At 47.1% G+C, this 27913-nt stretch overlaps 1 protein-coding gene across 1 annotated transcript in view; it reads right to left on the reverse strand.

Annotated features, from left to right (window-relative positions):
* The window catches only part of LOC144762283 (uncharacterized), a 397653-nt gene that overhangs the window by 219413 nt on the left and 150327 nt on the right, over positions 1 to 27913 (reverse strand). The window contains exon 3 of the mRNA XM_078647420.1: positions 8625 to 8904. Coding sequence (XP_078503546.1) covers positions 8625 to 8904 — 280 coding nt within the window. The remainder of the gene's footprint in view (positions 1 to 8624; positions 8905 to 27913) is intronic.

Consider the following 27913-nt stretch of genomic DNA (forward strand, 5'->3'; position numbering starts at 1 on the left):
AAGAAAGTTGCTACTTTAACCGTGAGGTATGCCACGGATGGTGAGAACACAGCTTCGGAACCTGACATGGGCACCGACGCTGATAGACAGCGTGGTGGAGGTTACATTAGTGCGACAAGCACTGCATCCGTATCTGAAGGCGACAGCAACTGACACGATCATCACTACAGAAACAGCTGACACTGGAGTGGCTCCCCCTGACAGATTATATGAAATAATCCATTTAATTGAAGGTGACATACAGCGTAGAATAAAAGGAAAATGCTACTTACCAAACTTGCTTTCGGTTCAGCCAATTTCGGTACCGAAGGATGCTTTGGTGCCGGTGTTAATTTGGGCTTAAGGACCTTCTGCTTTTCGGGACCAACAGACTGACTCGAGCCCGAGACGACTGGAGGCTTTTTTGTACTCTTTGCTGCCGAGCCTGAAGGCGGGGCGTGGGAAGGTTTTGGTCGGTGTGCACCTGGACCCGAAGGCGCAGGTGGAACCGAAGCCTGTCCCGGTATGGTGGGGTGAACAGGGTCGACGTCTGTACTCAGGACCTGTTGACCAGCTGGAAGATCTTCATCTTCGGATTGGTCCTCGACTCAGGAAGCTGAATCATCTGTTTCGGAAGCGATGTCTTCTTGCTGTTGTTCTTCAACATCTACTTCAATTGGAGCCTCGTCTATGATGAGGTCTGGTGTCGACGAGGATTACTGCGCCATTACTCTTCGAGCTCGACAGTCCCCGATTGTTTTCTTGGACCGGAACGAAGCGCAGGCCTCACAGTCTCGACTCTTGTGCTCTGGAGAAAAGCAGAGATTGCAAACCTCATGAAGATCGGTGTGAGGGAATTTGTGCCCACACCGAGGGCACTTCTTGAAGGGTGTTCTTTCCATGAGCCAAAGGCCCAATGGCGCAGTTGGGCCCAAAGGCCCCGTCGAACGCTGGAATCGAAAAGTAAATTCTCTGTTCGACGCTGGTAACCGGAATCAAAGTCGACGACGATGCCGATGGTATTTTGGTTGATTTATGGATTCAAAAAGAGATCGTTAACGGGACCAAACGGTGAGCACAACCGAGCCCGATGGCAGAAAAAAACAATCTGAAGATGGAGTCGATGCCCATGCGCACTGTGATCTAAGGGAGGAGTCATCCAACAGACTAGGGGCCCGATGTAGGTAAATTAGATTTACCGATTCATAAATACCGAATTTTACCGATTCGGTATTCATGAATCGGTAAATCTAATGTAGGTAATTTTTCGGTAAAAAATACCGAATCGGTAGGATTCGGTATTTACCGATTCTGTAATTACAGATTCGGTATTTGTCATTGATTCCTATGGGCCTTGAAGCTCAGAGGATTCAATGGCAAATACCGATTCGGTAATTACAGAATCGGTAAAATTACCGAATTGCCAAGGGGGACAGGGTGTCACTTTGACACCCTGTTGCACCCCTGTTTGTGGCTTGTGCATGTATGTGTGCCACATGGCACAGGTGTACATGCACAGATGTGCATGTACACAGGTATTCGTTATTTACCATGCAATAGTATTACATGGTAAATAACGAATCGGTAAGGGCCTGTGGCACGGTTTTCAGTGCCACCTACATATTGATTTACAGATTCGGTAAATTTACAGAATCGGTATTTTACCGAATCAGTAACTTTACCAATTCGGTAAATATACCGATTCTGTAAATTCTAAGGCCCCTACATCTCCATTTGCAAATACCGGTCGGTAACGACCGAAATCGGGAGTTACCGACCGGTATTTGCCGACCTACATCTGGCCCAAAGACTCTTCCAAGACAACAACAAAGTGTAATCATCCGGGCCCACCACCAGATGGTGATCTAATGCAATAGTGTGTGGTCTGCAGCCCATATGCCTCGAACGGGATTTCTTTGGGAAAATCTGACCCCTACATATGACATTTTGTTAGCGGATGCAGACTGGCCCCCACCTTCGGTTCTGGCCACTCCGAGAGGGGAGGAGGTAATCCTCCCTATTTTCACACACACTGTGCCGAAAGAGCAGGCCCTGAATTTTGCAGAAGAGTGGGCTAAGGGCTTTGTATCGAACTCAATGTGGATGGGACAAACTTTCGCCCAGACATGAGATTCTATTGCTGTCTATACCACAGCCTCAACCCCAATATCCCATGCGGTGTGAGGCGAAAGCTCCTGTTGCAGAGATCCTTGAATAATTGGAATATCAAGGTGTAATTGAAACATGTGTGTCACCAATGAATAATCCTCTTTTTACTGTGACCAAGCCTGATGGGTCTTACCGCTTGCTTTGGATTACCGGCATTTGAACTCTTATTGTCAGACCTGCGTGGTATAGAATTCTCACAGTTCTGCCCTTGTGGAAAGTTTCGTGCGTAAACTGTTTGGGACCACACTTGACATATCCAATAGTGTTTTTAGCCCTAACCTGTACTCTCTTAGTAGTCAATGGACAGCTTTCACTTCTGGCTGCAAACAAAAACAGTTCAAAAGATTGGCCATGGGCTGTAAAAACAGCCCAGGCGTCTTTGCCGCTCGCATAGTCTCTCTTTTAGAGGGACTCGACCCTGAAGCGTGCTCGTATGTGGCTATTTATCTCACAGACGAATTATGGCCACATGCGTGTCGCGTTGACCACATCATTTGTATTTTTGTGGACTTCAGTTACAAATTTAACTTTGCGAGTACACAGTGTTGTTCCACGGCTATGAGCTCAACAATTAAGGTTGAACTTTAGTACCTCACTTCCTGGAGAAATGCGCACAGTTGTGCGCTCCTACAACTCTGAAAAAACTACAATCTTTGCTGGTTTTTTTACATTTCGGGCGTACTTACATTCCGGATTATGCCCAACGTATCAAGCCGCTTTATGCCTTGATACAACTAACTTTTACCAAATCTCGCTGGCTGGCTGCAGTGTGATCTTCTTGAATCTAAATACTTACTGACTCGTGACAACCACACTAACCTGTAATAAGAATAGTGCCAGGCGCAGTTGGATTCACGTACCTGACTTTTAATGAAGGAGACACAGTACCTCTTGCTTACAAGTCACACTTAAACACTGAAATGCGGTTTCCCACTGTGGAAAAAGTTTTGACTGCAGTGCAGATGGCGATTCTAAAAGAGAGAGCACTGTCGCAGGGGAAACGCCTGTTGGTTGTTACACCGTATCCTGCCCTAGAGGCGGTGACAAAAGCCAGTGTACCAAATTCAAAAGCTTCGCATCCGCGTTGGATACAATGGGCCACATCCTTGACGTCTCCGGATGTCACATTTATTTTTGATTCTGCTTTGCAAACTCAGGAGTACTTGCAGTATGAATTCGTTCATCCGGCTCCTCTGACCTTTTGCCCGCTGGAGGATTTCCATTGTATCATTTACACTGACGGATAGGCGCAACCGGCGACGGAATCAAAACATGCTTATTCAGCAGCCGGCGCAATTGTGGTGGGTATCATGGTGAATGGAGGTACTCCTCTTAAAGAATCCACCCATGGATTTCACTGTACTCTTTAAACTTTTTCGCCAGCGGCATCTTCACTGGTGTCCTCCATCGTGGTCTATGGCGGTTTCCAACGCCACTTGACACCTATGCACTAGACTTCCCAGGTAAAGGTATCCCGGTTCCATAGGATTTCTTCAGGGTCCTCTGGGAAGGGTCCCTCTTGAAAACTACAACTGCAACTTTCCCACCGACTTGTATTGAGCTCGTGGTAGTGTTCCCACTCTGCACACGGCCTCCGTGGGGATCCGGGGTACTTACCTTGGGGGGATCGGGGTACTTACCTTGGGTGGTTCCCCAGCTCTTCTAAGTCTGCTAGGTCCATTCTTTACTTTGGTCGTGGTTTGCATTCCACTTTGTTAGTATATGGTTTGGTCTCCCCCTGGAGACCACTGTGTATTGGTGATACTTACCGGTTCTATTGTTGAAATATTGTGTGTATTGTGATTATATCTCCGGGTGGGAGATATCTCACTGTGTTAGTGAGTGTTTATAATAAATATGTATTTTTATAACCACACTGTGTGGTTCTTTTTCACTTAACATATACCATATGATTAGCAACTGGTAAAACAAGCTGCTTTACACTCCTTCTGGATTAAGCCTGAAGGCTGCTCTCCACAGTCAATCAATCAATCAATCAGGAATTTGTATAGCGCGCTACTCACCCAGAGGGTCTCAAGGCGCTTGGGGGAGGGGGGTCCTCTACTGCTCGAACAGCCAGGTCTTGAGTTGCTTCCTGAAGGAGAGGTGGTCTTGGGTCAGGCGGAGGTGGATGGGGAGGGAGTTCCAAGTCTTGGCTGCCAGGTAGGAGAAGGATCTTCCTCCCATGGTGGATCTTCGGATGCGTGGCACGGCGGCGAGGGCGTGGCTGGTCGATCGAAGCTGGCGGGGGGGGGGGGTGTAGAAGGTCAGGCGGTCGTTGAGGTGCCTGGGGCCCAGGTCGTGGAGGGCCTTGTGTGCGTGGGTGAGGAGTCGGAACGTGATTCTCTTGCTGACGGGGAGCCAGTGAAGGTCTCTCAGGTGTCCGGAGATGTGCTTGTGTCGGGGGATGTCCAAGATGAGTCGTGCGGAGGCGTTCTGGATGCGTTGGAGTCTTTTCTGGAGTTTGGCTGTGGTTCCGGTGTAGAGGGTGTTTCCGTAGTCCAGTCGGCTGGTGACGAGTGCCTGTGTGACCGCCTTCCTGGTTTCGGTGGGAAGCCATCGGAAGATCTTTCGGAGCATGCGTAGGATGTTGAAGCATGATGATGAGACGGCGTTGACTTGTCTGGTCATCGAGAGGGAGGAGTCAAGGATGAAGCCCAGGTTGCGTGCGTGGTCCGTTGGTTTGGGGGCGCTGCCCAGGGCAGGGGGCCACCAGGAGTCGTCCCAGGCGGAGGGTGCTGATCCCAGGATGAGGACTTCCGTCTTGTCTGAGTTCAGTTTCAGGCGGCTGTTCCTCATCCACTCGGCTACGTCTTTCATCCCTTCGTGTAGGTTGGTTCTGGCGGTGGCTGGGTCGTTGGTGAGGGAGAGGATCAGCTGGGTGTCGTCGGCGTAGGAGATGATGTTGAGGTTGTGTTGGCGTGAGATGGCTGCCAGGGGGCTCATGTAGACGTTGAAGAGGGTGCGGCTGAGTGATGATCCTTGTGGTACGCCGCAGATGACTTCGGTGGCCTTGGATCTGTACGGGGGAGGCGGACTCTCTGGGTTCTTCCGGTGAGGAACGAGATGATCCACTCCAGTGCCGCTCCTTGGATTCCGATGTTGCTGAGGCGCTGCACTAGGATGCGGTGGCAGACAGTATCGAATGCTGCGGAGAGGTCCAGGAGGATGAGGGCCGCTGTTTCCCCGTTGTCGAGCAGGGCTCGGATGTCGTCAGTGGCTGCAATGAGGGCGGGCTCGGTGCTGTGGTTGGTGCGGAAGCCGGACTGCGAGTGGTCGAGGGATCCGTTCGTCTCGAGGAAGGCGGCAAGCTGTCTGTTGGCGGTCTTCTCGATGACTTTGGCAGGAAAGGGGATGAGCGAGATGGGGCGGTAGTTACCACTTAGAGAGCTTTCTAGGGTTGTCTAAGACCACTAATAATCACCATAAGGGTTGCCTGGATTAGTGCAGGTGGCTTTACTTAAATAAGTGTGCACTATATACTAAGCCAGCCTCCTACACTCATGCTCTTCCACTTCTTCCTCAGAGAAGGTGGAGGTTGATTTTGCACCACCGGAGGTGGAAGAGGTGCTTGTGAAGGAGACGGTAAGGTTGGCAGAAATTCAATCCGTCAACATGGATTGTAAGTCTAACAAGAGTGGAGGAAAAGCATACCATATCTTATTGAAGTTGTGGTCAGTGGCGTTTGTCAGTGTAATAATATGCTGGGCATAATACTCTTGTTCATCTCAGTCTTCGTGGTATTTCACATTAAGCTCAGATGGGCTTTGTGCTGCCCCAAAGAGGTTGTTGCCGTCATCGTCCGAATGATCATCATCCAACAGATGTGTTGGTGATGTCAAAGAAGGAGTTTGTGTTTTTTGCTTTCATTTTTGGTGAAAAATCAATTTGTCTGCTTTTGATGTTGGGTTGTCGAAAAGGTTGTCAACGCAGTTGTCGTCGCTTGTCACTGGATTCTGGTAGTGACTGTCATAAACGATGAGCCGTCGACGAGGGTAAGCTGCGTTGAACAAGGACAATGGGGCTGCCGTAGACAAAGCCGTGGTCGTTACGATACAGCCATCGTTGACTAAGCTGTCGACAGGATGTTGGTGAGACGGTCGACAGTAGCTTCGTGTGGCATACCTTACAATCCTTGGGTCTGAGTGGAGACAATAAAGGCAGTCCTTATGGGTATCGTCAATATGTAGTCTCTTCTTCCTTTTGCCACAGGGCTTGGGAGAGGTGTGGCGCCGCGGCCAGGGCGACTGACGCTGGAATCTGGGGACCACGGTTCGATCCCCGGCTCCGGCGGCAGGTTAGCCCAGCACCATGTGACTCTGGGCAATAGCTTGCTTAATCTTCCCGACGGCCCCCAGCGCCTAGAGACCCTTACGGGTGATTGTGCGCTTTACAAATGTGGACTTTACTTTAGGAGCCTTTGTTTGGGTTTTTTTAGGTGTTTCTGACATGCAAGCGTCAGTTAACTCCACCCAAAAACAGATACAGAAAAAACTTTATTATATATATATATATATATATATATATATATATATATATATATATATATATATATATATATATATATACACACACACACATATATACATATATATTATATTATCTCTTAGGAAGGTTCTGTAGGGTGTCATCTGATTAGTTGCTTTTCAAGTTTGGCACTGGATAGGTTACTAAATAATGAGGCCTTAAAGTCCTACGTCTATTGAGACATTACTTTTTAAATGTAACGGGGACTCCTATCTCGACGACGGGGAATGATTTAAGCATGTGAATCTATGAAAGTTCCAATACGGGAGTAAGTGAACTTTAGGTGCAGGAAGGGCTTTTAGGCATGTAATTGTAATTGTAAGATAGTTTTTATAGAGCGCATACTATCGCTCCAAGGAGCATCTTGGCGCTGTGATTCCGTAGCCTAGAATGGTGGGCCGGAGATACTACTCACATCAATTTCACAGTACCTGAAGGTTTATTTGAGCCTAGACTAACTGTTTACTAACCGTGTCTGGTAGATTAAAAATCCAGGTTTTCAGGGCTTTCCTGAATTCGATTTCAGTGGGAGTTTGCCGTAGGCTTTGTGGGAGTTTATTCCAGGCTTTAGTACCAAGGACGGCAAGAGATCTTCCTCCTTTTGTGGCTAGTCTAAATCTGGGGACTGTTAGGAGACACATGTCTGATGACCTCAAGATCCGACTAGGTATGTACGGCTTGAACCGTGGGAGCAGATATTTAGGCCCTTTTTTGTAGTATGCTCTAAAGGTAATTACCAGTATCTTAAAGAGCACTCGCTTATGTATGGGGAGCCAGTGTAACTGTTTTAAGGCAGCAGAAGCAGAAGACCTCCTTGGAAGTGTTTAGGTGTGATAGGAATTTTTAGGGATCTGGTATGGGTTTTGTTTAGGGGTAGTGATGGGATTTTAGTGCATCAGTGATGGGTGGTGTTTAAGGTTTCAGGACTGGGTAAAGTTTAGGGTGGAGGTGCAAGGTGTGTTAAGGGTTCAGAGATGTGTGAGGTTTAGACATAGAAAGGGATTTTTAGGGGTCAGGAATGCGTGGAGGTCATGGGAGTGATGGGTGGAGTTTAGGGCTAGAAAGGGATGCTAGGGTTTAGCGATGAGTGGAGTTTAGTGGTCAGGGATGGGTATAGAATAGGCATGGTGAAGAGTTTTTAGGGCTCAGGTCTTGGGGTGTGTAGGGGTGGAAAGTGCTTTTGGGGTTCAGGGATGGAGGAGTCAGGGATGGAAAAAGTTTAGGCATTGTGACGAGTTTTTAGGGGAAGGGGTGGCTAGTGCTTTTAACGCTGAGAGGGGGTAGAGATCAATGGTGTTTAGAGGTGGTGAGGGATCCACAAATTAAAAGGATCCAAAGTAACTGTTTGACAGCACAAATGATATAAATCCAAAGTAATGTTCCCTGAAGTAAAGCAATTACATAAATACATCTGACAAAAATGTTTCGAAAAGTAAGATCTGTAACCATTGCATTTACGCCTTAAAAACAGGTGTGCAAAATCCAATTAAAAAAAAATATATATTCTATTGATTGATTCCTATGAAATGGTAAATGATATTCATCCTGCATATTTTTATTAGGCCGTTTAGATTAAATAGTTACCCAGTATTGGTATTCCATGAAATCATTACTCTATAAAATCCTTTAAACCATTGCCGTGGCAAGAAGATCTGTTGAGCTACAGTCTGGTAAACCAACACAAAGACTTGAAAACTACAGTACAATGAAGCATCAGGACCCTAAGCACAAGTTACATTCCTAGAAATCAGAACTGGGCCACAGATGTTCCTGACGTCAAATGGATAACCACTCTCAATCACTGAGCAGCTGTTGTATTATAAGCAGATAACTCGAGAACTGTAAAAGCTTTAATCGTATTATGATTATAATAAAGCACACTAAGAGTGCTCAATTCAGAGAGAAACAATCAAGAAAGAAGTCCAGTAGAGAAATAAAAATGTTCAGACCTGAAAAGGAAGGCCATGCTCTTGATCATTTTGATTCTTTCTTCTAGACTTCATGGGCTTGATTTCAAGGTCTTCTGGATGACTAACGCGGTAATCATCAAGACTACATCTATTATTGAGAGGGCTTAGAGAAGTGGGCCGGTGGGTAGCATTCCTTTGACGATAGTCTATATCGTTCCGTACAGTTAATGGGCTGAGGCACTGTTCCACTTCTGAAGTATTTTGTTGGCGGCTAAGGAGATGCTCTCTTGTCATAATACATTCCTCAATCAATTCATCTCTGCAAAAACAAAAGAAGGGTTTTTTTTTAATCAAGGTATAATGCAGTGCACACAAGAATTGCAAGCATAGTCTAGTATCATTCAGAAACAAATACCTCAAGTAAAAGTATATGTTACAGAAAGTACACTTCTAAAAGAGTAAACCCTATGATTGTGTTTCTTAACCTGTGGTCCAGGGACCCCTGGGGGTACACAAAACCTATTCAGGGGGTCAGCAAGGATTTAGAAAATTAAATATTATTAATAGATTAATAAATTCTACATAATTAAAGAAGCAAAATGTAAGATTCAAAAATGTAAAACCTTTGGTAACTATTGAAGAAATTTGAAATTGGAGGTTAAAAAATTCAATTAATACCCTCCCTCAGACTTATCGTGGGAGCAGTGAAAGTGCATCAAATTGAATATAGTATGAATGATAATTGTGGTTAATTGAATTTAGAAAAGCTCCATCCTTTCCAGTTAAATTAAAAATGCTTTTTCATATTCATTTGTGAATTAAATGGAATATTTAATCGTTTGTGTCTGTTTGATGAGCGCTTGCTTCTGTATTTTTTGTATATTGTTTTTGGCAGAAAATGCTTAGACTTGTTTTCCTGGTAATCACTCAATGGGGGTGCCAAGATTCCAATAAAAATTTTGTGAAAGTCCTCAGATTCCAGTAATGATTAAGGGGGGCGTTCCTGAAAGCCAAAAGATTAAGAACTGTTATACTATGAAATTAATTTGCAATTTCAACAGCTGGCTAAATAAAATGGTTTTTCATTTTTTTCCACATACCAAGTAAAACAGATTATGTAGAAGATCTGACAATTCTGAAGAATATGGGAGAAAAAGTCAGAGAAGAATTAGACTAAAGAAAAATTACTTGCCCTCGGTCATGCTCTTTCTGGTGGATATTCAAGCTACCTGCAAATGCCTCACCTTCTGAATATCCAAGGCGTCAGTCTGGATCCAGAAACTCTTCAATAGCTCACCTACCCCTTTAGGGTGCCTGGCTTCATTTCGGCTCCATACGTGAAGGGCATATAATGTCATTGGAGCCAAAATGTTGGCGTGCTGAAGTCAGTTTGGATATATTTTTTACACTTTTTCTAGGCATACAGAGAAGTCTAACATCTCGAAGACAGGTACAGTATTTACGAAGACAGGTACAGTATTTTGTAATATCTTGAGACCATATTAAGAGGCCATGAACTGTTCCCATGAGGCACAGGGTCAAGACTGATTTGCATATAGCTATGTCTGAACTGGGGTGGCTTGGTGAGCAAAATAACGATGGATTAAACCCAGATCTGTGACTGGGGGTGAATGTTTTGACATTGTGCAACATTCCATCCATCATCTTGTGTGTTTTGCTGTTCACCCTATGTGGGAAGGGTATGCCCAGACGTGGGTCCCCTGCTCATTAAGCCACTGGTGTCAAGCTATCCCGGCTGAAGACGGCTGATAGCCTAAACCGGTCCTAGGATGCTTGATTCCGGTCCAGGGAAGACAGGGCTTGGCAGTTTGGTCTGAACTGTTCCCATGAGGCACAGGGTCAAGACTGATTTGCATATAGCTATGTCTGAACTGGGGTGGCTTGGTGAGCAAAATAACGATGGATTAAACCCAGATCTGTGACTGGGGGTGAATGTTTTGCCATTGTGCAACATTCCATCCATCATCCTGTGTGTTTTGATATGAAAATAACAGCCATGCAACAGGGAGGAGGCTCTGTCGGTAAGAAAGATATGAGTATCCAACATAAAGAGTGTTACTGAAGTGTATAGAAGTAGGCATCATGCAGGTTGACAGCCACCATCCAGTTTTCCACTTCCAACGCTAGCAGAACCTGAGCTAGGGAAAGCATTTTGAAATTTTCCTTTGTGGGGAACTAGTTCAGAACCCGGAGGTCTAGGAACTGACTGACACTGTCCTCCTTTTTGGGGACTAGGATGTACCGTGAGTAGCATCCCTGTGCCTGTTAAGAAACCAAATTCACTGCACCCTTTAGGAGTAAGGTCTGCACTACTTGCTGTAGGGCACATGGGTAGACTGGTGGGAGTGCTTGTGATTGGGGAGAAATTGGTCGAAGAGGAGAGGTTCTGTTGGTAGGGTAGTGTATAACCCCATTCCACAATCTGCAAGACCCAAAGGTCTGAAGTGATGGCCCTCCAGACTTGTGGAGAGCAGGACACCCATCCTTCAGTGGGCTGTGTGTTTTTCGGACAAGGGGCAACTAGTAATGCTTACCTGTGCTGGCTGAAAAGAGGAGGGAGCGAGGGAGGGAGTATGTAGAAAGCATGTGTTTTTCCTTTTTTTCGACCTATATCACTGCTTGCTCGTTGCTGCTGATGAGCCTATTGTTGAAGATTCGGGAAGGAAAAGCCTTGAAAACTTCCTAATCTGCCGATAAACCTGTGTTTGGGTCTGAAGTCCAAGTCACCCTGCAGCGGCTTTGCTTTCCAGTGATGCGTCCGCATTTTGCTTTGAAGAGGAGGAAGCCTTCGAAGGGAAGGTCCATTAATGTTGTTTGAACATCCTGGGAAAACCCAGAATCACAGAGCTATGCATGGCAACACAAGTAGACTGATGTCCCTGGCAACTGAGTCTGCTGTGTCCAGGCCAGTTTGTATAACCGGCGTGGATGCAGCCTGACCTTCTCCCGCTAGTTCTGTGAAGTGGCCCAGAAGAACATCCAGCAGATTGGGAATTGCTACTTGCACTGTGTCAAAAGGTGTTTGCACGTATCAGCAGAGGAGACCAGTGGCGTTCAGAGATCTGAAAGCCATGCTCCCCTTCGGAAACACCTTCACAAATTTCTCGTTTTTTTGATTGCCTCTCCGGTGGAATTGTGTCAATTTGTCATTGAGACAAAATTTTACAACATGGAAACAATGTAGATTAGAATGGAAAAGGCAACATTATGCAATACAGTACTGGGGGGAAGGTGGAGTGGGGGAGCAGGAGTATCAGTGGAGCGATACATATGGTCTGTAGAGTCATTAGAACTAGCAAATCATCCTTGCGCTGGAAGCTGGGCACTTGACAATGGGCACTGTTAACTGAACACCAAGGAATCCCCCTTGCAGTAGCAGGAAGGGGGTGGGGGGGGAGGGGGGCAAGTCGGTGGTGCAAGGGGGTTCTGCAGGTCATGCCGGGGAGGGCCGAGCGGGATGAGTGAAATCCCCGGGGATTGAGGGGGTGTTGCGTGTGGGGTCGTGGGGGTGTGGTAAGGGCTGCCCATGCAGGGGAGGGGTCCGGAAGCTTGCGTGTCTGGTGGAAAGGAGGGGGAGCGGGATAAAGGGAGGAAGAAAGTGTGCTATGGCCTGTGGGGGGAGCACTACAAGAAGTAGTGGATGGGGATAATAAGAACATTCATGAAGTGCATGAATACACCACGACGGTGTGTCTCTACACTGAACCCTATAATTCTCATAGGAGAAGAAAAGTGGGGTTTCTAGATATTAGAGGAATACAGTGGACTGTGGTAGACTAGAATTGAAGGTTATTTCTAAAAAGCCATGTTTTCAGTTTCTTCCTAAAATATGTTTCCGATGGAGTTTCCGTGGACCTTGGGAAGGGAGTTCCATAAGTTTGGCACTATGTGGGCAAAAGATTTAGCTCCCAATCTAGCCCTCCTGATCTAGGCACAGTGGCCAAATTGACGTTAGAGGATCGGCGGTTGCGGGTAGGAGCATATAGGATGTGGTGGCCTATAGATAAAGCTTTAAAGCAAATTCTTTCCATAACTGGAAGCCAGTGTAACAAGTTTAAGGCGCTGGAAGCGGACGATCTTTCCGGGAGATTTAAAATAAGTCTAGCTGCTGCATTCTAAACTTGTTGCAACTGTCTGAGATTCCCTTTGGAAGCCCCCAAGTAAGGAAAATGTCACTTACCAGTTTGCATCTGTTCTTGGCATGTAGAGCTGCAGATTCATATACTTGTGCATAGATCGCCATCTGGTGTTGGGTTCGGATGTTTGCACTTTGTTTTTGTCTTTTGAAAAAGAAGTCTTTGTAGTCACAAGATAGGTGACTCCTCCCTAGGGCGATGGAGTCCATCTTCAGATTGTTTTCGCCATAAAGGGTTATGATGGAGTTAGTAAGAAATAGAAATAGGATGTCCATGTCTGATGCATGTAAGTAAGATAATACGGGAACAGATAGAGGTATCCAGAAAGTTGGGTTGGCGTATATTAATCTGTGGCTCTACATGCCAAGAACAGATGCATACTGTGAAGTAGCATTTTCCGTTCAAGGCATATGAGCTGCAGATCATATACCTGTGCCTATTCTGTACAGCAGTTACCTCCTTAGCGGTGGCTACCTGTATCTGTTGCAGTGGTCTGAAAAAGTGTTCTTAGTACAGCCTGGCCCACACTAACTTGTTGTTTTGCTTGCGCATATACACAATAGTGTTTTGTGAAAGTATGTGTTGTAGACCAAGTTGCTGCTTTGCAGATGTCATCTAGGGGAATGTTCCTAAGAATGCAATAGAAGCCCCTGGTTTGCGTGTTGAAAGAGCTCTAGGGGGAATGGTTAATGTGCTTTTGGCTTTGATATAGCATATTTGGATGCATTTAACAATACACCTTGCAATTCCTGCTTTTGAAATGGGATTGCCCTTGTGAGGTGGGGAGAAAGCCACAAAGAGTTGTTTAGTCTCTCTAAAGGATTTTGTTCTTTCAATGTAGTAGAGTATTGCTCTTTTAAAATCTAACGTGTGAAGAAGAGCCCCTTCTGTCACTGAGTCGGATTGAGGGGAAAAAAGGGGAGTTCAACAGACTGGTTGAGGTGGAAGGCTGAGATGACTTTGGGTAAGAATTTAGGGTTAGTTCTAACAACCACTTTGTTATGATGTATCTGCAAAAATGGTTCTTGTATGGTTAATGCCTGGAGCTCACACCTCTTCTAAGAGATGTGATAGCAACCAGAAAGGCTACTTTTTAAGTGAGGAACTGTAATTCGCATTTACGCAGAGGTTCCAATGGGGGACCTATGAGTCTGGTAAGGACAACATTTAGGTTCCACACTGGAAAGGCTGGAACTCTGGGTGGAATTATGCTTTTAAGTACTTCCATAAATGCTTTAATAGCGGGAACTCGAAATAAAGACAAACGTTGTCTGTTTTGGAGATAAGCTGCTATTGTAGCGAGATGTAGTCTGATAGACATATATGCTAGGTTACATCGTTGTAGGTGCAAGAGATAACAGATGATGTTCTGAATGGAAGCATCTAGTGGATCGATTTTATTTGTGCAAAAAATTACAAATAGTTTTCATTTTGCTGCGTAGCATGCTCTGGTGGTAGGACATCTAGCATCTACAATTACGTTCATGCAGTCTGGCGGGAGATTGAGGTAGCCAAACTCAAAGACTTCAGGTGCCAGATGGCAAGGTTGAGTTGGTTGGGATCTGGATGCCTGATCTCTCCATGGTTCCGAGTAAGAAGCTTAGGTGAGCGGCGTAGCGTTTGATGCGGAACTACTGATAGGGTTGTGAACCATGGTTGTCGGGCCCATGTTGGAGCAACCAGGATCGTTCGGAGGGAAGGCTGTTTGAGTTTCCAAACCACTAACTGAATAAGTGGGAGAGGCGGAAAAGCATAAGCAAATTTGCCTGACCATTCCATGCATATCGCCTTGCCTTTGGACAATGGGTGTGGATGCCTGGACGTGAAGCTTGGGCATTTTGCGTGTAGGTGCGTGGCGAACAAATCTATTTCTGGGTGTCCCCACATGTGAAACAACGGAAGAAGAACTTGAGGATGAAGTTCCCATTTGTGGATCTGCTGCTGACGACTGAGCAGATCTGCAATTTGATTGTGTACTCCTGGGAGGTGTTCCGCAAGGAAATATATGTTTTATGGAATGGCCCATCGCCATATGCTTTGAACTAGGTGTGAAAGCTGCAGAGAGTGTGTCCCCCCCTGTTTTTGTATGCAGTACATAGCGGTCATGTTTGTACAGACCAGGACAGCTTTGCCAACGAGATGTTGTTTCTGCTGGCCTTCGAACCTCTGATCAGGGATATCGGGCCAATGGGGAGATGAATGGGATCACCATCAATGAGGTCACTGTAAAACTAGCTGCGTACGCGGACGACATTCTCATAGTCACAGAGAGCCCAAAGTCCTCCTTCACTGCACTTATGGAGACCAAAGATAAGTATTCAATCCACTCTGGATACAAGCTAAAAAAGGATAAGTCGGAATGTAAGCCACTTAATATCCATACCACTAGAGCGATACTGGGGAACTCGGGCCTAGCCTTGCAAACCGGTTTTATCAAATACCTAGGTATACATTTTGGCAAGGACCTTGAAAGCACGCTTGACCAAAATGAAAAGCTACTGCTTGAAAAGACAAAGACGCTGCTCGAGGCCTGGTCGCCCAAATATATTACATGGTGGGGGAGGATAGAGAGTGAAGATGATGGTCACTTCAAAATAGACAAGATGATAAACGAATTCCTATGGCGCAATAAAAAAGCGGGGATAAGCCTTACAAAACTAAGGTAAGACAAGAAACTGGGGGGACTAAATGTAGCAGATTCAAAACATTCCAAACTGCCTTTATAGCGAAACAGGGGGCCTTACTGGGTTCTGCCCTCCCAGGACTACACGCCGGTCTGGCTTACAATTGAGAGAGCCATATTAAACAACCTTGAGCCGACTGGACACTCGCCTGGTAAAGGCATGATTACTAATGTGCTCTGAGATATCCATTAAGAGTTGTTATTATATACAAATGTTCTCCAACATACCATGTCATTGTTAAAGTAAAATGCCAATAAAAACTAATAAAAAAAAAAAAAAACCTTGAGCCAATAGCGCTCCTCACAGCCAACAAACATACACTGGTTGCAAACCCAATACTCAAAAACACAAGAAATGCCCTGCTTAAAATAGACCAAAAGATGGAACACAGCGTAAAAAACTCAAGGTGGGAATCACTGTGCTAGGGTGAGGGCGGGGGAAGACGGTGGAGAGAGGAAGGGACATTTATTAGTATGGAAGAGGGGGAGAATGGGGGAGGGCAAGAGAAGGCCGAGGAGAGAAGGTCAGGAAATGAAGGTGCTCGGCAAGGAGCTGAGAGGACAGGGGCGGAGGAGAGAAGGGCCGGTGTATGGGGATGGGGTAGTGGTGAAATTGGTGAAATTGGTGTGATCCTGCAGGCACTTCTAGCTGCTGAGTCTCGTCGGTCACAGGGGGGCTCCCTGATGATGGGCACAGAGGGCGCCAAGCCTTTCAAGTGATGCCTTATTTCCACGGATGAAGGCCGCCATTAATATCCAGAAGGTATCAGCCCTGTCTCCCTGGCCCCTCCGACTTGAGCAGGAAGACTGTCCTATTTGTTGACTAAAAAAAGGCTTTAATAAAGGAACATCAACCCCTTCTTTGACTTACGGACCGCTGTAAGGAGCGGATCTGCATAACTAGGCGGCAGATTTATGGATACTGCTTTATTGTAATGCATTGATTCATTCATATGTTACGATCCTGCCACAGTACTTTTTAAATTTTGATGTCTTTCCACAGCGGGAGGAGGATCGGGGCCAGACTAATATGCTCAGTTTTCGTAAAAAACTGAAAACCCTACTCTTTTAAAGTATGTTTATAGCCGTGATTGATGTCAGTTTTCTTTCTTCTTTAGTCTATCCCTTGCGCCGGGAAACCCACTGCGGGTAGCTGTTGCGCATTATAAATTTTAAATAAAATAAATAAATAAAATAAATAAAAATAATGCAATAGACTTGCAAAAACATAACATCAACAATATTGAATACCACTATATTATCAAGGTAAGTACCTTTAACGTACAGTGACAGTCTAGATTTGATTAGACTTGCCGCCCTCCGTTGAGTAAAACGATTTACCACTGTGACCTCTGACCTATTGTTAAGCCCCCCACAACCAAAGTAACTTGCTGTTTCAGGTGTCTTACCGGGGGAGAGTCTTACCACACCGGCAGCCAAATATGCCTTCCGTCCTGCAAATCCACCTGATGGACCTGATCCCTGGGTCAGCCTTCCAGGGCTCCGCCGCCAAGGTCTAGCGGCGCCAAGCTCTCGGAGCCATGCTGGCTCTGCCGGTACACCGTCCTCTTCTTTACAGACCATCCGCTCCGCCGATATCCAGAAGGGCCGATAGATCTCCTAAAGGGTCCGGGTCGGGGCTGGGGTGAAGAGACCAGCAACAGATTTCCACCCCCTCTCACCCCCACGAGCGAGCACTCTCTACCAGCAAGGCGAAATGAGAGACAAACCAAAACAAGCATTGGAAATGCAATGAGTTCAAGGCAATGTGCATCGCGCACAAACTCCTCAATGGACAAGGTCCTTCCATTCTGAGAGACATGGTCACTCCTTACAAAGCCTCGAGATCCCTGCGCTCGGACAATGAACGACTAGCTAACGTCCCCAAGTTCAGGAGGGTACGCACCGGAGGCCGCCGTTTCTCAGTAAAAGCATCCTTCCTGCTGGAACTCGCTCCCCCGTTGCCTACGGTTGGAGCCTGTATAACAAATGAAAACTCTTCTGTTTCCCAAATAAGCTTTTTTTCCTTTCCCTTCCGGCTAACTCAAGTCCTTACAGCGCGGGGATGCCTCCGGGTCACCAGGCGCTCTATAAATCGTTAAATAAAATAATAAATAATAGGGCTCGCATTAGGAAAGTTTGAGCTATTGGTATTATAAATTTTTATTTTTTTATTTATGCGTTATTTTTTAAAATAGCTAAATTAATAGCTTTGTCATTTACAATGCCAATAGTTATAACTTTCGCAAATGTGACACCTATAACATTTGTAATGCAACATGTTTTGTATTCACGTGAATTAGATGTATTGATATTACAAATAACAATGGCTTAATTTTTTTAAATAATTAATACTTAAATAATATATTTAATTTGTAATGGCAATAACTTTTGTAAATAACTTTTGTGAAGATTATGTTCAGTGTTTTTTATTTTGACGAAAATCCAAGAACAGAAGTGAAATATTAACATCTTTTTGTGATTTGTAATAAAGCTTGAAACATTGAGAGAACAGATTTCAACCAGTGATACTGTGGTGGTGCTGAGTGATGCTGTGGTTCCGCTGAGTGATGCTGTGGTGGTGCTGAGTGATACTGTGGTAGTGCGGAGTGGTGCTGTGGTTGCGCTGAGTGATGCTGTGGTTGCGCTGAGTGATGCTGTGGTTGCGCTGAGTGATGCTGTGGTTGCGCTGAGTGATGCTGTGGTTGCACTGCCGAGTGATAATGTGGTTGCACTGCCGAGTGATAATGTGGTGGTGCTGCCGAATGATAATGTGGTGGTGCTGCCGAATGATAATGTGGTGGTGCTGCCGAATGATAATGTGGTGGTGCTGCCGAATGATAATGTGGTGGTGCTGCCGAATGATAATGTGGTGGTGCTGCTGAGTGGTTATGTGGTGCTGCTGAGTGGTGGTGCTGTGGCGGTGCTGAGTGGTGCTGTGGTGGTGCTGCTGAGTGATGCTGTGGTGGTGCTGAGTGATGCTGTGGTGGTGCTGAGTGATGCTGTGGTGGTGCGGAGTGGTGCTGTGGTGGTGCTGTGGTGGTGCTAAGTGATAATGTGGTGGTGCTAAGTGATAATGTGGTGGTGCTGAGTGATAATGTGGTGGTGCGGAGTGATAATGTGGTGGTGCGGAGTGATAATGTGGTGGTGCGGAGTGATAATGTGGTGGTGCGGAGTGATAATGTGGTGGTGCTGAGGGGGTGAGAGTGTCAATGTAGTACATTAACGCCCTTTTGACATCAAGCGTGTGGAGCATTCTTTCTGCCACAGTTTCAGGGTTTGGAAAGAACGCGGGCAGTTCTATGGTTTGATTGACATGAAACTGCGACACCACCTTAGGAAGAAACTTGGGGTTAGTGCGCAGCACCACCCGGTTTGAATGAATTTGTATAAATGGCTCTTGTATTGTGAGCGCCTGTAGCTCACTAACACGTCTCAGAGACGTGATGGCAATGAGAAAAGCCACTTTCCATGTCAAGAACTGAATCTCACAAGAATGTAGAGGCTCAAACGGGGGACCCATCAATCTGGTGAGGACCACATTGAGGTTCCACACAGGAGCCGGTGGGGTCCTGGGAGGGATGACCCGCTTCAGCCCTTCTAGGAATGCTTTAATGGCAGGCACCCTGAAAACAGAGATGCTGCCTGTTCTGGAGATAAGCCGCTATGGCGGATAAGTGTATCCGAATGGAAGCGTATACTAGATTGCATTTGTAAAGATGTAACAAATAGCAGATGATATTAGGAATGGATGCATCTAGCGGGTTGATATTGTGTGCTGTACAGTAAATGACAAACCGCTTCCATTTTGCCGCATAGCAAGCTCTGGTAGTGGGCTTTCTTGCCTCCCGGATGATGTCCATGCATTCAGGAGGCAAATTAAGGTAGCCAAACTCTAAGACCTCAGGAGCCAGATCGCCAGATTGAGCTGTTGCGGATCTGGGTGCTGAATGTCGCCATGGTTCTGCGTCAAGAGCCTTGGTGTGAGGTGCAGCCTTTGATGCGGTACCACGGAGAGTTCTAGAAACGTGGTGTGCCATGGTTGGCGTGCCCACGTTGGAGTAACCAGGATGAGCGTAATCGAGTGTTGCTTTAGCTTTCTTGCCACCAGCAGAATGAGAGGTGCTGGGGGAAAAGCGTACGCAAATCTGCCTGACCAGTTCATCCATATCGCATTGCCCTGCAACTGTGGGTGAGGGAACCTGGCGGCAAAGCTTTGGCATTTTGCGTTTTCCTTTGTGGCAAACAGGTCGATCTCTGGATGACCCCATTGCTGGAAGTACGGGTGGAGTACTGAAGAATGTATCTCCCACTCGTGCATTTGGTGGCTGTACCTGCTGAGCAGGTCCGCCATCTGATTGTCCTTGCCCGGGAGGTGTTCCGCCATGAGGAAGAAGTTCTTCTGAATGGCCCACTTCCACATTCTCTGAGCCAGATGAGACAACTGTGGAGAGTGTGTACCTCCCTGCTTTTGGATGTAGTACATGGCTGTCATGTTGTCCGTCCGGATCAACACGACTTTGTTGCACAGATGTACTTTGAAGGATTTGAGTGCCATGAAGATTGCCATGAGTTCTAGATAGTTGATGTGCATCCTCTTTTGCTGCGTCGTCCATAGACCCTGCACTGTGTAGTGGAGCACATGAGCTCCCCATCCTTGTAGAGAGGCGTCCGTCGTCAGAATAATCTGTGGCACAGGCTCTTGGAACGGACGGCCCTTGCAAAGGTTTTGTGGATTCCACCAATGCAGAGAGTTGTATGCCCGACCGCTCACCAACACTAGGTCTTTCAACTGTCCTTGAGCCTGAGTCCACTGATGCGCCAAGCATTCTTGGAGCGGACGCATATGCAACCGTGCGTGCGGGACTATGAAGATGCAGGAGGCCATCATGCCTATCAACTGCATGAACACTCTCGCTGGGAGTGAGTGTTGCGGTCGGAACCTCTGGATGAGCGACTGGATGTTGTCGATCCTCGCTGGGTTTGGCTGAGCTGTGGCAGCCAGAGTATTTATCGTCGCGCCCAAATACTGCCGCACATGGGCTGGCTGAAGGTGCGACTTTGGATAGTTCAGTGAAAACCCCAGACCGTGAAGGAGGAGAATGGTGTGGGACATGTCTGCGGCGCACTGCTGTGCCGACTTGGCTTGAACGAGCCAGTCGTCTAGGTAAGGGTAGACATGTATGTTCTGTCTCCTGAGGTGCGCTGCTACTGTCGCCAGACACTTGGTGAACACTCTGGGGGCAGTGGTCACTCCGAAGGGTAGGACCTTGAACTGGTAATGCCTGTTTTGTATGGTGAACCTGAGGTATTTCCTGTGGGATGGATGGAGTGGTATGTGAAAATAAGCATCCTTGAGGTCCAAGGTTGCGAGGAAGTCTCCCTGGTTTAGCAATGGAAGAACCTGCTGCAGTGTCAACATGTGGAAGTGTTCTGAAAGAATGTACTGGTTCAGAGGCCTGAGGTCCAGGATCGGTCTGAGTGAGCCGTCCTTTTTGGGGATTAAGAAGTACAGGGAGTACACCCCTGTGCCTTCCTCCTCCACTGGCACGAGCTCTATTGCGCCTTTTTGCAGCATCACAAGAACCTCCTGCTGCAATAAGTGCAAGTGCTCTGCTGACATAGGCCGTTGTTTTGGGGGTATGTTGGGTGGAGTGTACGTTAACTCCAAACAATAACCGAACTGGATAAGTTTCCTTACCCACCTGTCCGTGGTGATGGACTTCCAGACTGGCAGGAACTGTTGGAGTCTCCCCCCGACAGGTGTTGGATGGTCGGGGGGCAGTGACAGGAAGTCACTGTTTGTTGGCGGCAGAGGAACGGGAACTGTTGTTGCCTCTGCCTCTGCCCTTGGCGCTGTTTCCTCGGTAACCTCCTCTACCCTGTTTGGGGTACGAGGACTGCGCCCCACTTTTACTGAATTGCGTCTGCTGTGCCAAGTGTCCTCTGTTAACACCTCGATTGCTTGAGCGACGAAAAGTGTTCCCTCTGAATTGCTGAGACTGAAGAGCACCCATGGATTTAGCTGTCTCAGTATCTTTTTTGATTTTTTAGAGGGTGGTGTCAACCTCTGGGCCAAATAGTCTGTCTGGATTAACGGGCTGGTTGAGGATAGTAGTCTGTATCTCTGGCTTGAACCCTGAGATGCGGAGCCATGCTTGATGCCTCAACATCACACTAGTGTTAATCGCTCTCGCTGCCGTATCTGCAACGTCGAGCGCACATTTAATTGCAGCTTTGGAGATGAGTTTGCCCTCCTGTATAAGCATCTCAGCTCCCTCTTTAAACTCGTCTGGAAGGTGTTGCAATAGCTGCTCTAAGGTGTCATAGTGTGCCCTATCGTATCTGTCCAACAGAGCTTGTGTGTTTGATATGCGCCAGATGTTGGCTGCCTGTGCTGCCACCCTTTTCCCAGATGCCTCCAGCACTTTTGACTCTTTGTCCGGGGGAGGAGCTTCACCCGTTGTTTGGGAGTTCGCCCTCTTGCGGGCATTAGACACCACTAAAGAGTCCAAAGGTAACTGGCCCCGTATGTAAGTTGGGTCGCCAGGTGCCGGCCTGTATTTCTTCTCTATTCTGGGGTTGACAACCCTTGCTCTCGTGGGTTCCTTGAAAATGTCTGTGGCATGCTTGAGGACCCCTTTGAGCATTGGAAGCGTTTTCACAGTTTTTTCGGCAGCAGAGAAAGTGTCAAATAAAAAGTCAACTTCCACAGGGTCAGCATGCATCTCCACGTTATGGTTTGTAGCTGCCCTTTCAATCAAGGCATTGAATGCCGCAGAGTCTTCAGTGGGAGAAGTTTTCACACCATAAACCTGAGGGTCATGGACAGCTTGCTGGTCCCCATGATCACCAGAGTCCATCCACGAGTCCCGTTGCTCTTCAGGGTCTGTGTTTTCAGGAAAATTGTACTCCTCATCTTGCTCACCCTCATCTGCATCTGAGCAAGTGGGTGAAGGTGTTGGACTCCTCCTAGGTTGTGAAGGAATGTGTTCAACAAGTACTGGTGTCTCTGGTGCTGGTCTTTTCCTCTTTAGAGGTATTACAAATGACAAAAAAGGCTGTGATGTAATTTTCCTCTTGTAGAGCGTGAGTGTTCCTGTGTCGGCGTCGATGAAACGTTCCGACTGCTCTTCCAATAAAGGTTGTCGATGACCAAAACCTCCACTCAGTTGAGTTTGCTTCAACCCTTCAGAGTCCTTGGGCACCGATCGTGGTGCAAAAGCCTTCGGCGCCACCTTCGGTGGTAGAGTATAGAGGATCGGCATCGAAGTCTTCTTCGGTGGGACCATTGGCGTTGGTACCGAGGGCGTTTTCGGCTCCGACGTTGACGCCTTGTCCCGTATCCGTTTGAGGGAGTCCGAGACCTGCTTCGTAAAAGAAGCGGATGGTTTCGTCGACCCGACCGATGACCTCGGTCCACCCCCAGGGGAAGACCCGAGCGTCGATGACTTCTGTTTAGACGCCGGAGGCGCAGACGGATCCTCGACAATTGCGCTTCGGCCACCTTCCACGGCCACAGGCGTCGGCGCCGTCTGCTTCGGATCGGCAGCCTTTGCCTTTTGCGTCGGGACTCCAGACTTCGGCTCGGTGCCCTTTGCCGACTTAGTCTCGACGGCCCTTTTGCCTGTTGGTGCGTGAGCCTTGGCTGAAGTCGGTTCGACAGTCTTCTTTGACTTCGACTCGATCACCTTGCTCGACCTCTGCTCGACGACCTTCTTCGAGCTTGGCTCCTTGACCACTTTCGGCACCTTTGCCTGATCGACAGGCGTCTTAGGCTTCGAGGCCTCCGAAGACGACGGAGTCGATGGTGGAGCTGACGTCTTCGGTTTCGATGGCGTATCGGCCATCTTTGTTTTCGTCGACACCGATGTTTTTAGTTTCGGTTTCGATTTAGGTAATGGCGGCTCCGCTGAGGTGTCCGTAGCCGGGCCGGAAGGCGGGGCCGTGGATCGAGGTGTAAGGTCTTGGGTAAGGCCGTGTGGCGATCCCGTGACCTGAGCCAATGTAAGAGTACGAACGGGGCATAGCTCTTCCTCCGAGCTATCTTCCATGGGCCCATATGCCTCTTCGTCGCCGCCTACCTCATCGACATTTTCTTCTAGGTCTTGGCCCTCGACGTCTTCTCCGTAGTCGGCCTCGACCTCCGCCGATGTTGGTGAAATTTGCAGTTGAAGCTCTTGCTCGTCTGCTTCGGGGTCTTCGAAGATGTCCATCGGTGCCGGTGCCGATCGCTGGGCCTCGAGGCGCGCCACACGCGCCGAAGCTTGATCGTCTTTTTCGATCTAAATCTCGAACAGGCCATACAGTTGGCCTCGTCGTGGTCCGGCGACAGGCACTTGTTGCACTAAGGATGGACGTCGATGTGTGGGTACTTGGAACCACACACGGGGCAGTGTTTGAACGGACTCCGTTCCATCGTCGTATCGGCAAAGTCTTGCTGCGTCGACAGGGCCTCGATGACCGAAGAGTCACCCGACTCCTCAGATATCCGACTCGACGAGTTGGAGTATACACGAGACCGAACGCGAACAATACCGACGTGGTAAAGGAAGGCCTTTTGGCCTAGAAAGAGTTTTTATATCGATTCCTAACAGGAGATGTCGAAATCACATCCGAACCCAATGGCGGAAAAAAACAATCTGGGGATGGAGTCGATGCCCATGCGCACTGTAGTCCAGGGGAGGAGCCACCTATCTCGTGATACTTCGAAGACTCTTCCAGGACAACAATGTGCAATCATCCGGACCCAACACTAGGCGGCGATCTATGCTATAGATATGAATTTAGCAGCCCACATGCCTCGAACATTTAAGTATCCAAATTCTAAGACCTCAGGAGCCAGATCGCTAGATTCAGTTGTTTGGGATCTGGGTGCATTATTTCTCCATGGTTCTGTGTAAGGTGCATGGGTGAGATTCTTAATTTTTTATGTGGCACCTGTGAGAGTTGTAGGAGCGTGGTGAACCACGGCTGCCATGACCACGTTGGTGCTACTAGTATCATGGTCATTGAATGCTGTTATAGTTTTCGAACCACTAATGGAATTAGTGGGAGAGGGGGAAAAGCGTATGCAAATTTGTTGGACCAATTTATCCATAATGCATTGCCCTGCGACAGGTGGTGTGGGTACCTGGATGCGAAGCTTTGGCTTTTTGCGTTCTGATGAGTGGCAAAGAGATCTATCTCCGGTTGTCCCCATCTTTGGAAGAATGGCTGCAGTATTTGGCTGTGCAGTTCCCATTCGTGTATTTGTTCTGACTCTCTGCTTAAGATGTCTGCTATCTGATTTTGAACTCCTGGTAGGTGTTCGGCTAACAGATAGATGTTTTGAGGAATGGCCCATCTCCAAATTTCCTGCGCTAGTCTGGATAGTTGGAGAGAGTGTGTCCCCCCCCTGTTTTTGAATAGAATACATTGCTGTCATGTTGTCTGTTCTGATCAGGACTGCTTTGTTGAGAACATGCATTTGAAAAGCTTTTAATGCTAGGAACACTGCTAGTAGTTCTAGGTGATTTATGTGCAGTCGTTTTTGCTGCACACTCCATCTTCCTTGTACTGTGTATCTGTCCATATGAGCTCCCCATCCGGTGAGCGATGCATCCGCTGTTAGCACCACTTGTGGAATTGGTTCTAGGAACGACCGCCCTTTGGAAATGTTTGGTGTATACTACCACTTCAGAGAGCGATGCGTGCGGTCGTCTACCAACACCAGATCTGTAATCTGACCTTGAGCCTGATTCCACTGTGTTGCTAGACATTCTTGAAGCGGACGCATTTGTAGTCTGGCATATGGGATCAGCAGTATGCAAGAGGACATCATCCCCAATAATTTCATGAACACTCAAGCTGTTAATGAGTGTTGCGGTTGAAATCTTTGAATCAATGTGAGCATTGTCTGAATCCTGACTGGATTGGGGTATACTCTGGCTTTTTCTGTATCGATAGTAGCCCCTAGATATTGTTGAACTTTGTTTGGTTGCAGGTGGGATTTTGTGTAGTTCATCGTAAACCCTAGCTGGTGCAGCAGTTGAATTGTCTTTTGTGTGTTTTGGAGACATTCCTTTTGTGACGTGGCCTTTATTAGCCAGTCGTCCAAGTACGGGAAGACATGTATTTGCTGTCTTCTTAGGTGTGCTGCAACCACTGCTAGGCATTTTGTGAACACCCTTGGTGCTGTTGTGACACCAAACGGAAGGACTTTGAACTGATAATGTTGTCCTTCTACTACAAACCGGAGGTATTTTCTGTGGGCTTTGTGAATTGGGATATGAAAGTAGGCGTCTTTTAGATCCAGTGTAGAAAGAAAGTCCCCTTTCTTCAGTAAAGGAAGTACTTGTTGTAGCGTGACCATGTGGAAATGTTCCGAATTTATGTTTGCATTGAGAGGTCTGAGGTCTAGTATTGGCCTTAGAGATCTGTCTTTTTGGGGGATTAGGAAGTATAGAGAGTATACTCCTGTTCCCTGTTGATGTTGTGGAACCTTCTCTATAGCATGCTTTTGTAGCAGTGATAGTACTTCCTGTTTTATTAATGTCAGATGATCTTGACTCATTGGACGCTGTCTGGGGGGGGATGTTTGGTGGGGTAGCCGTGAGTTCTAGGCAATAACCATGTTGGATAATTTGTCTCACCCACCTGTCTGATGTGATGTTTTCCCAGACAGGTAGGAACTGTGATAGGCGTCCCCCGACCGGTGTTACATGGTCTGGGGGGAGCTGTATGAAGTCACTGTTTTTGGGTAGGAGAGTTGCGGTTGTTGTTGTTTCGGCGACCTCTACCCTTGTTGTTGTTACCTCTGTAACTGCCTCTAGAATTCCCTCTGGGTGATGTTGGTGTAAAAGAGGTTGATTGCTGGCTTGTGCCTGTATTCTTTGATCCGCCTCTATAGGTGGACCTACGAAAGGAACCCCTCTGAGCTGGCTGTTGCAATGCTCCCATTGACTTAGCCGTTTCTGTGTCCTTTTTCATTTTTTTCTAAAGCCTCGTCTGTACCTGAGCCGAAGAGTGTTTTACCATCAAAGGGCTGATTCAATAAAGAAGTGTGTACTTCCTGTTTGAACCCTGAGACCCTGAGGCATGCATGTCTTCTTAACATGATACTGGTGTTTATGGATCTTGCTGCAGTGTCTGCTGCGTCTAAGGCGCACTTAATGGAAGTGTTAGTTATTATCTTCCCTTCTTGTATCAGCTGATCTGCCCTTTTTTGATGTTCCTTAGGGAGATGTGTAATGAGTTTTTCTAACTCATGGTAATGAGCTCTATCATAACGCGCAAGTAGCGCTTGAGTATTTGCTATGCGCCAGCTGTTTGCTGCTTGGGATGCAACTCTTTTGCCAGAGGCATCTATTAACTTGGACTCCTTGTCAGGAGGAGCTTCTCCAGCTGTTAGTGAGTTTGCCCTCTTACGAGCGTTTGAGACTACGAACGAGTCCAGAGGTATTTGCCCCTTAATAAATACTGGGTCTTTTGGGGCTGCCTTATACTTTTTATCAATTCTTGGGTTTAACACCCTAGCCCTCACCGGGTCTTTGAATATGTCTGATGTGTGAGTGAGGAGACCCTTAAGCATCGGTAGGTTCCCGGAGGATTTTTGTGCAGCAGGTAGTGTTTCTAAAAGGAAATCTTCTATCTGAGGTTCTGTATGTAAATCTACCTTGTGGTATTTTGCTGCCCTATTAATTAATTGTGCAAAACCCGAATTATCATCAGGGGGAGAGGGTTTTGAGAGATACAGGTCAGGGTCATTATCTGACACTGCGTCATAATCCTCCCATGGGTCTGTGTCTTCTGGGATAGTATTGTTATCATCCCTAGGAAGGTCCCCATCCCCTGTGTCACTTTCTACATCTGTTTGAGGTGTAGATGGGCGTGGTGTAGAAGGTGTAGGAATAGCTGGCAGAGTATGAGAAAGAGGAGAAGAGGGTGTGTCCATAGGCTGTGGAGAAAGGGGAGGAGTTGTATTTGTCATCATTGTTCTCTTCTTAGGAGGAGGAACTTTGTCCTCCGACAGTGGAGTCTTCCTCTTTTTAGGTAGTTTTGTCACCACCTTGCCAGTCTGTGGATCAATGAACAGAGTCTTTTGTTTTGGATCTGTTTGTTGCTCCTGTGTCGGTACCGAAGTCTTCGGGTCCGAAAGGTGCTTTTGCTTCTGTATCTCGGTGTTATGTGCTCTTCGACGTCGAAGCATGTTTCGGTTTCGACATGGAATGTTTCGACTGCAAGCTCTCTTTGGTATGGATAATTTCAAAAAGGGGGTGGTGATGGACAGAGTATCTGAGTCAATCAGAACACTCCTACCCAGTCAAGAGATCAGGGCTTGATCCATCACCGTTTTTTAGCTCACTGCACCATCCCAGTTCAGAAGCTGGCTATATGCAAACTAGTCTGTCCCTGGCCCAGTGCATCATGGGAACAGGGCAGACCAAACTACCAACCCAATTCTTCACTGGAAAGGAAACAAGCTTCCGGGGACCGGTTTCTGGCAT

Source organism: Lissotriton helveticus, chromosome 6 (assembly GCF_964261635.1).
Source record: "Lissotriton helveticus chromosome 6, aLisHel1.1, whole genome shotgun sequence".
Classification (NCBI taxonomy): domain Eukaryota; kingdom Metazoa; phylum Chordata; class Amphibia; order Caudata; family Salamandridae; genus Lissotriton; species Lissotriton helveticus.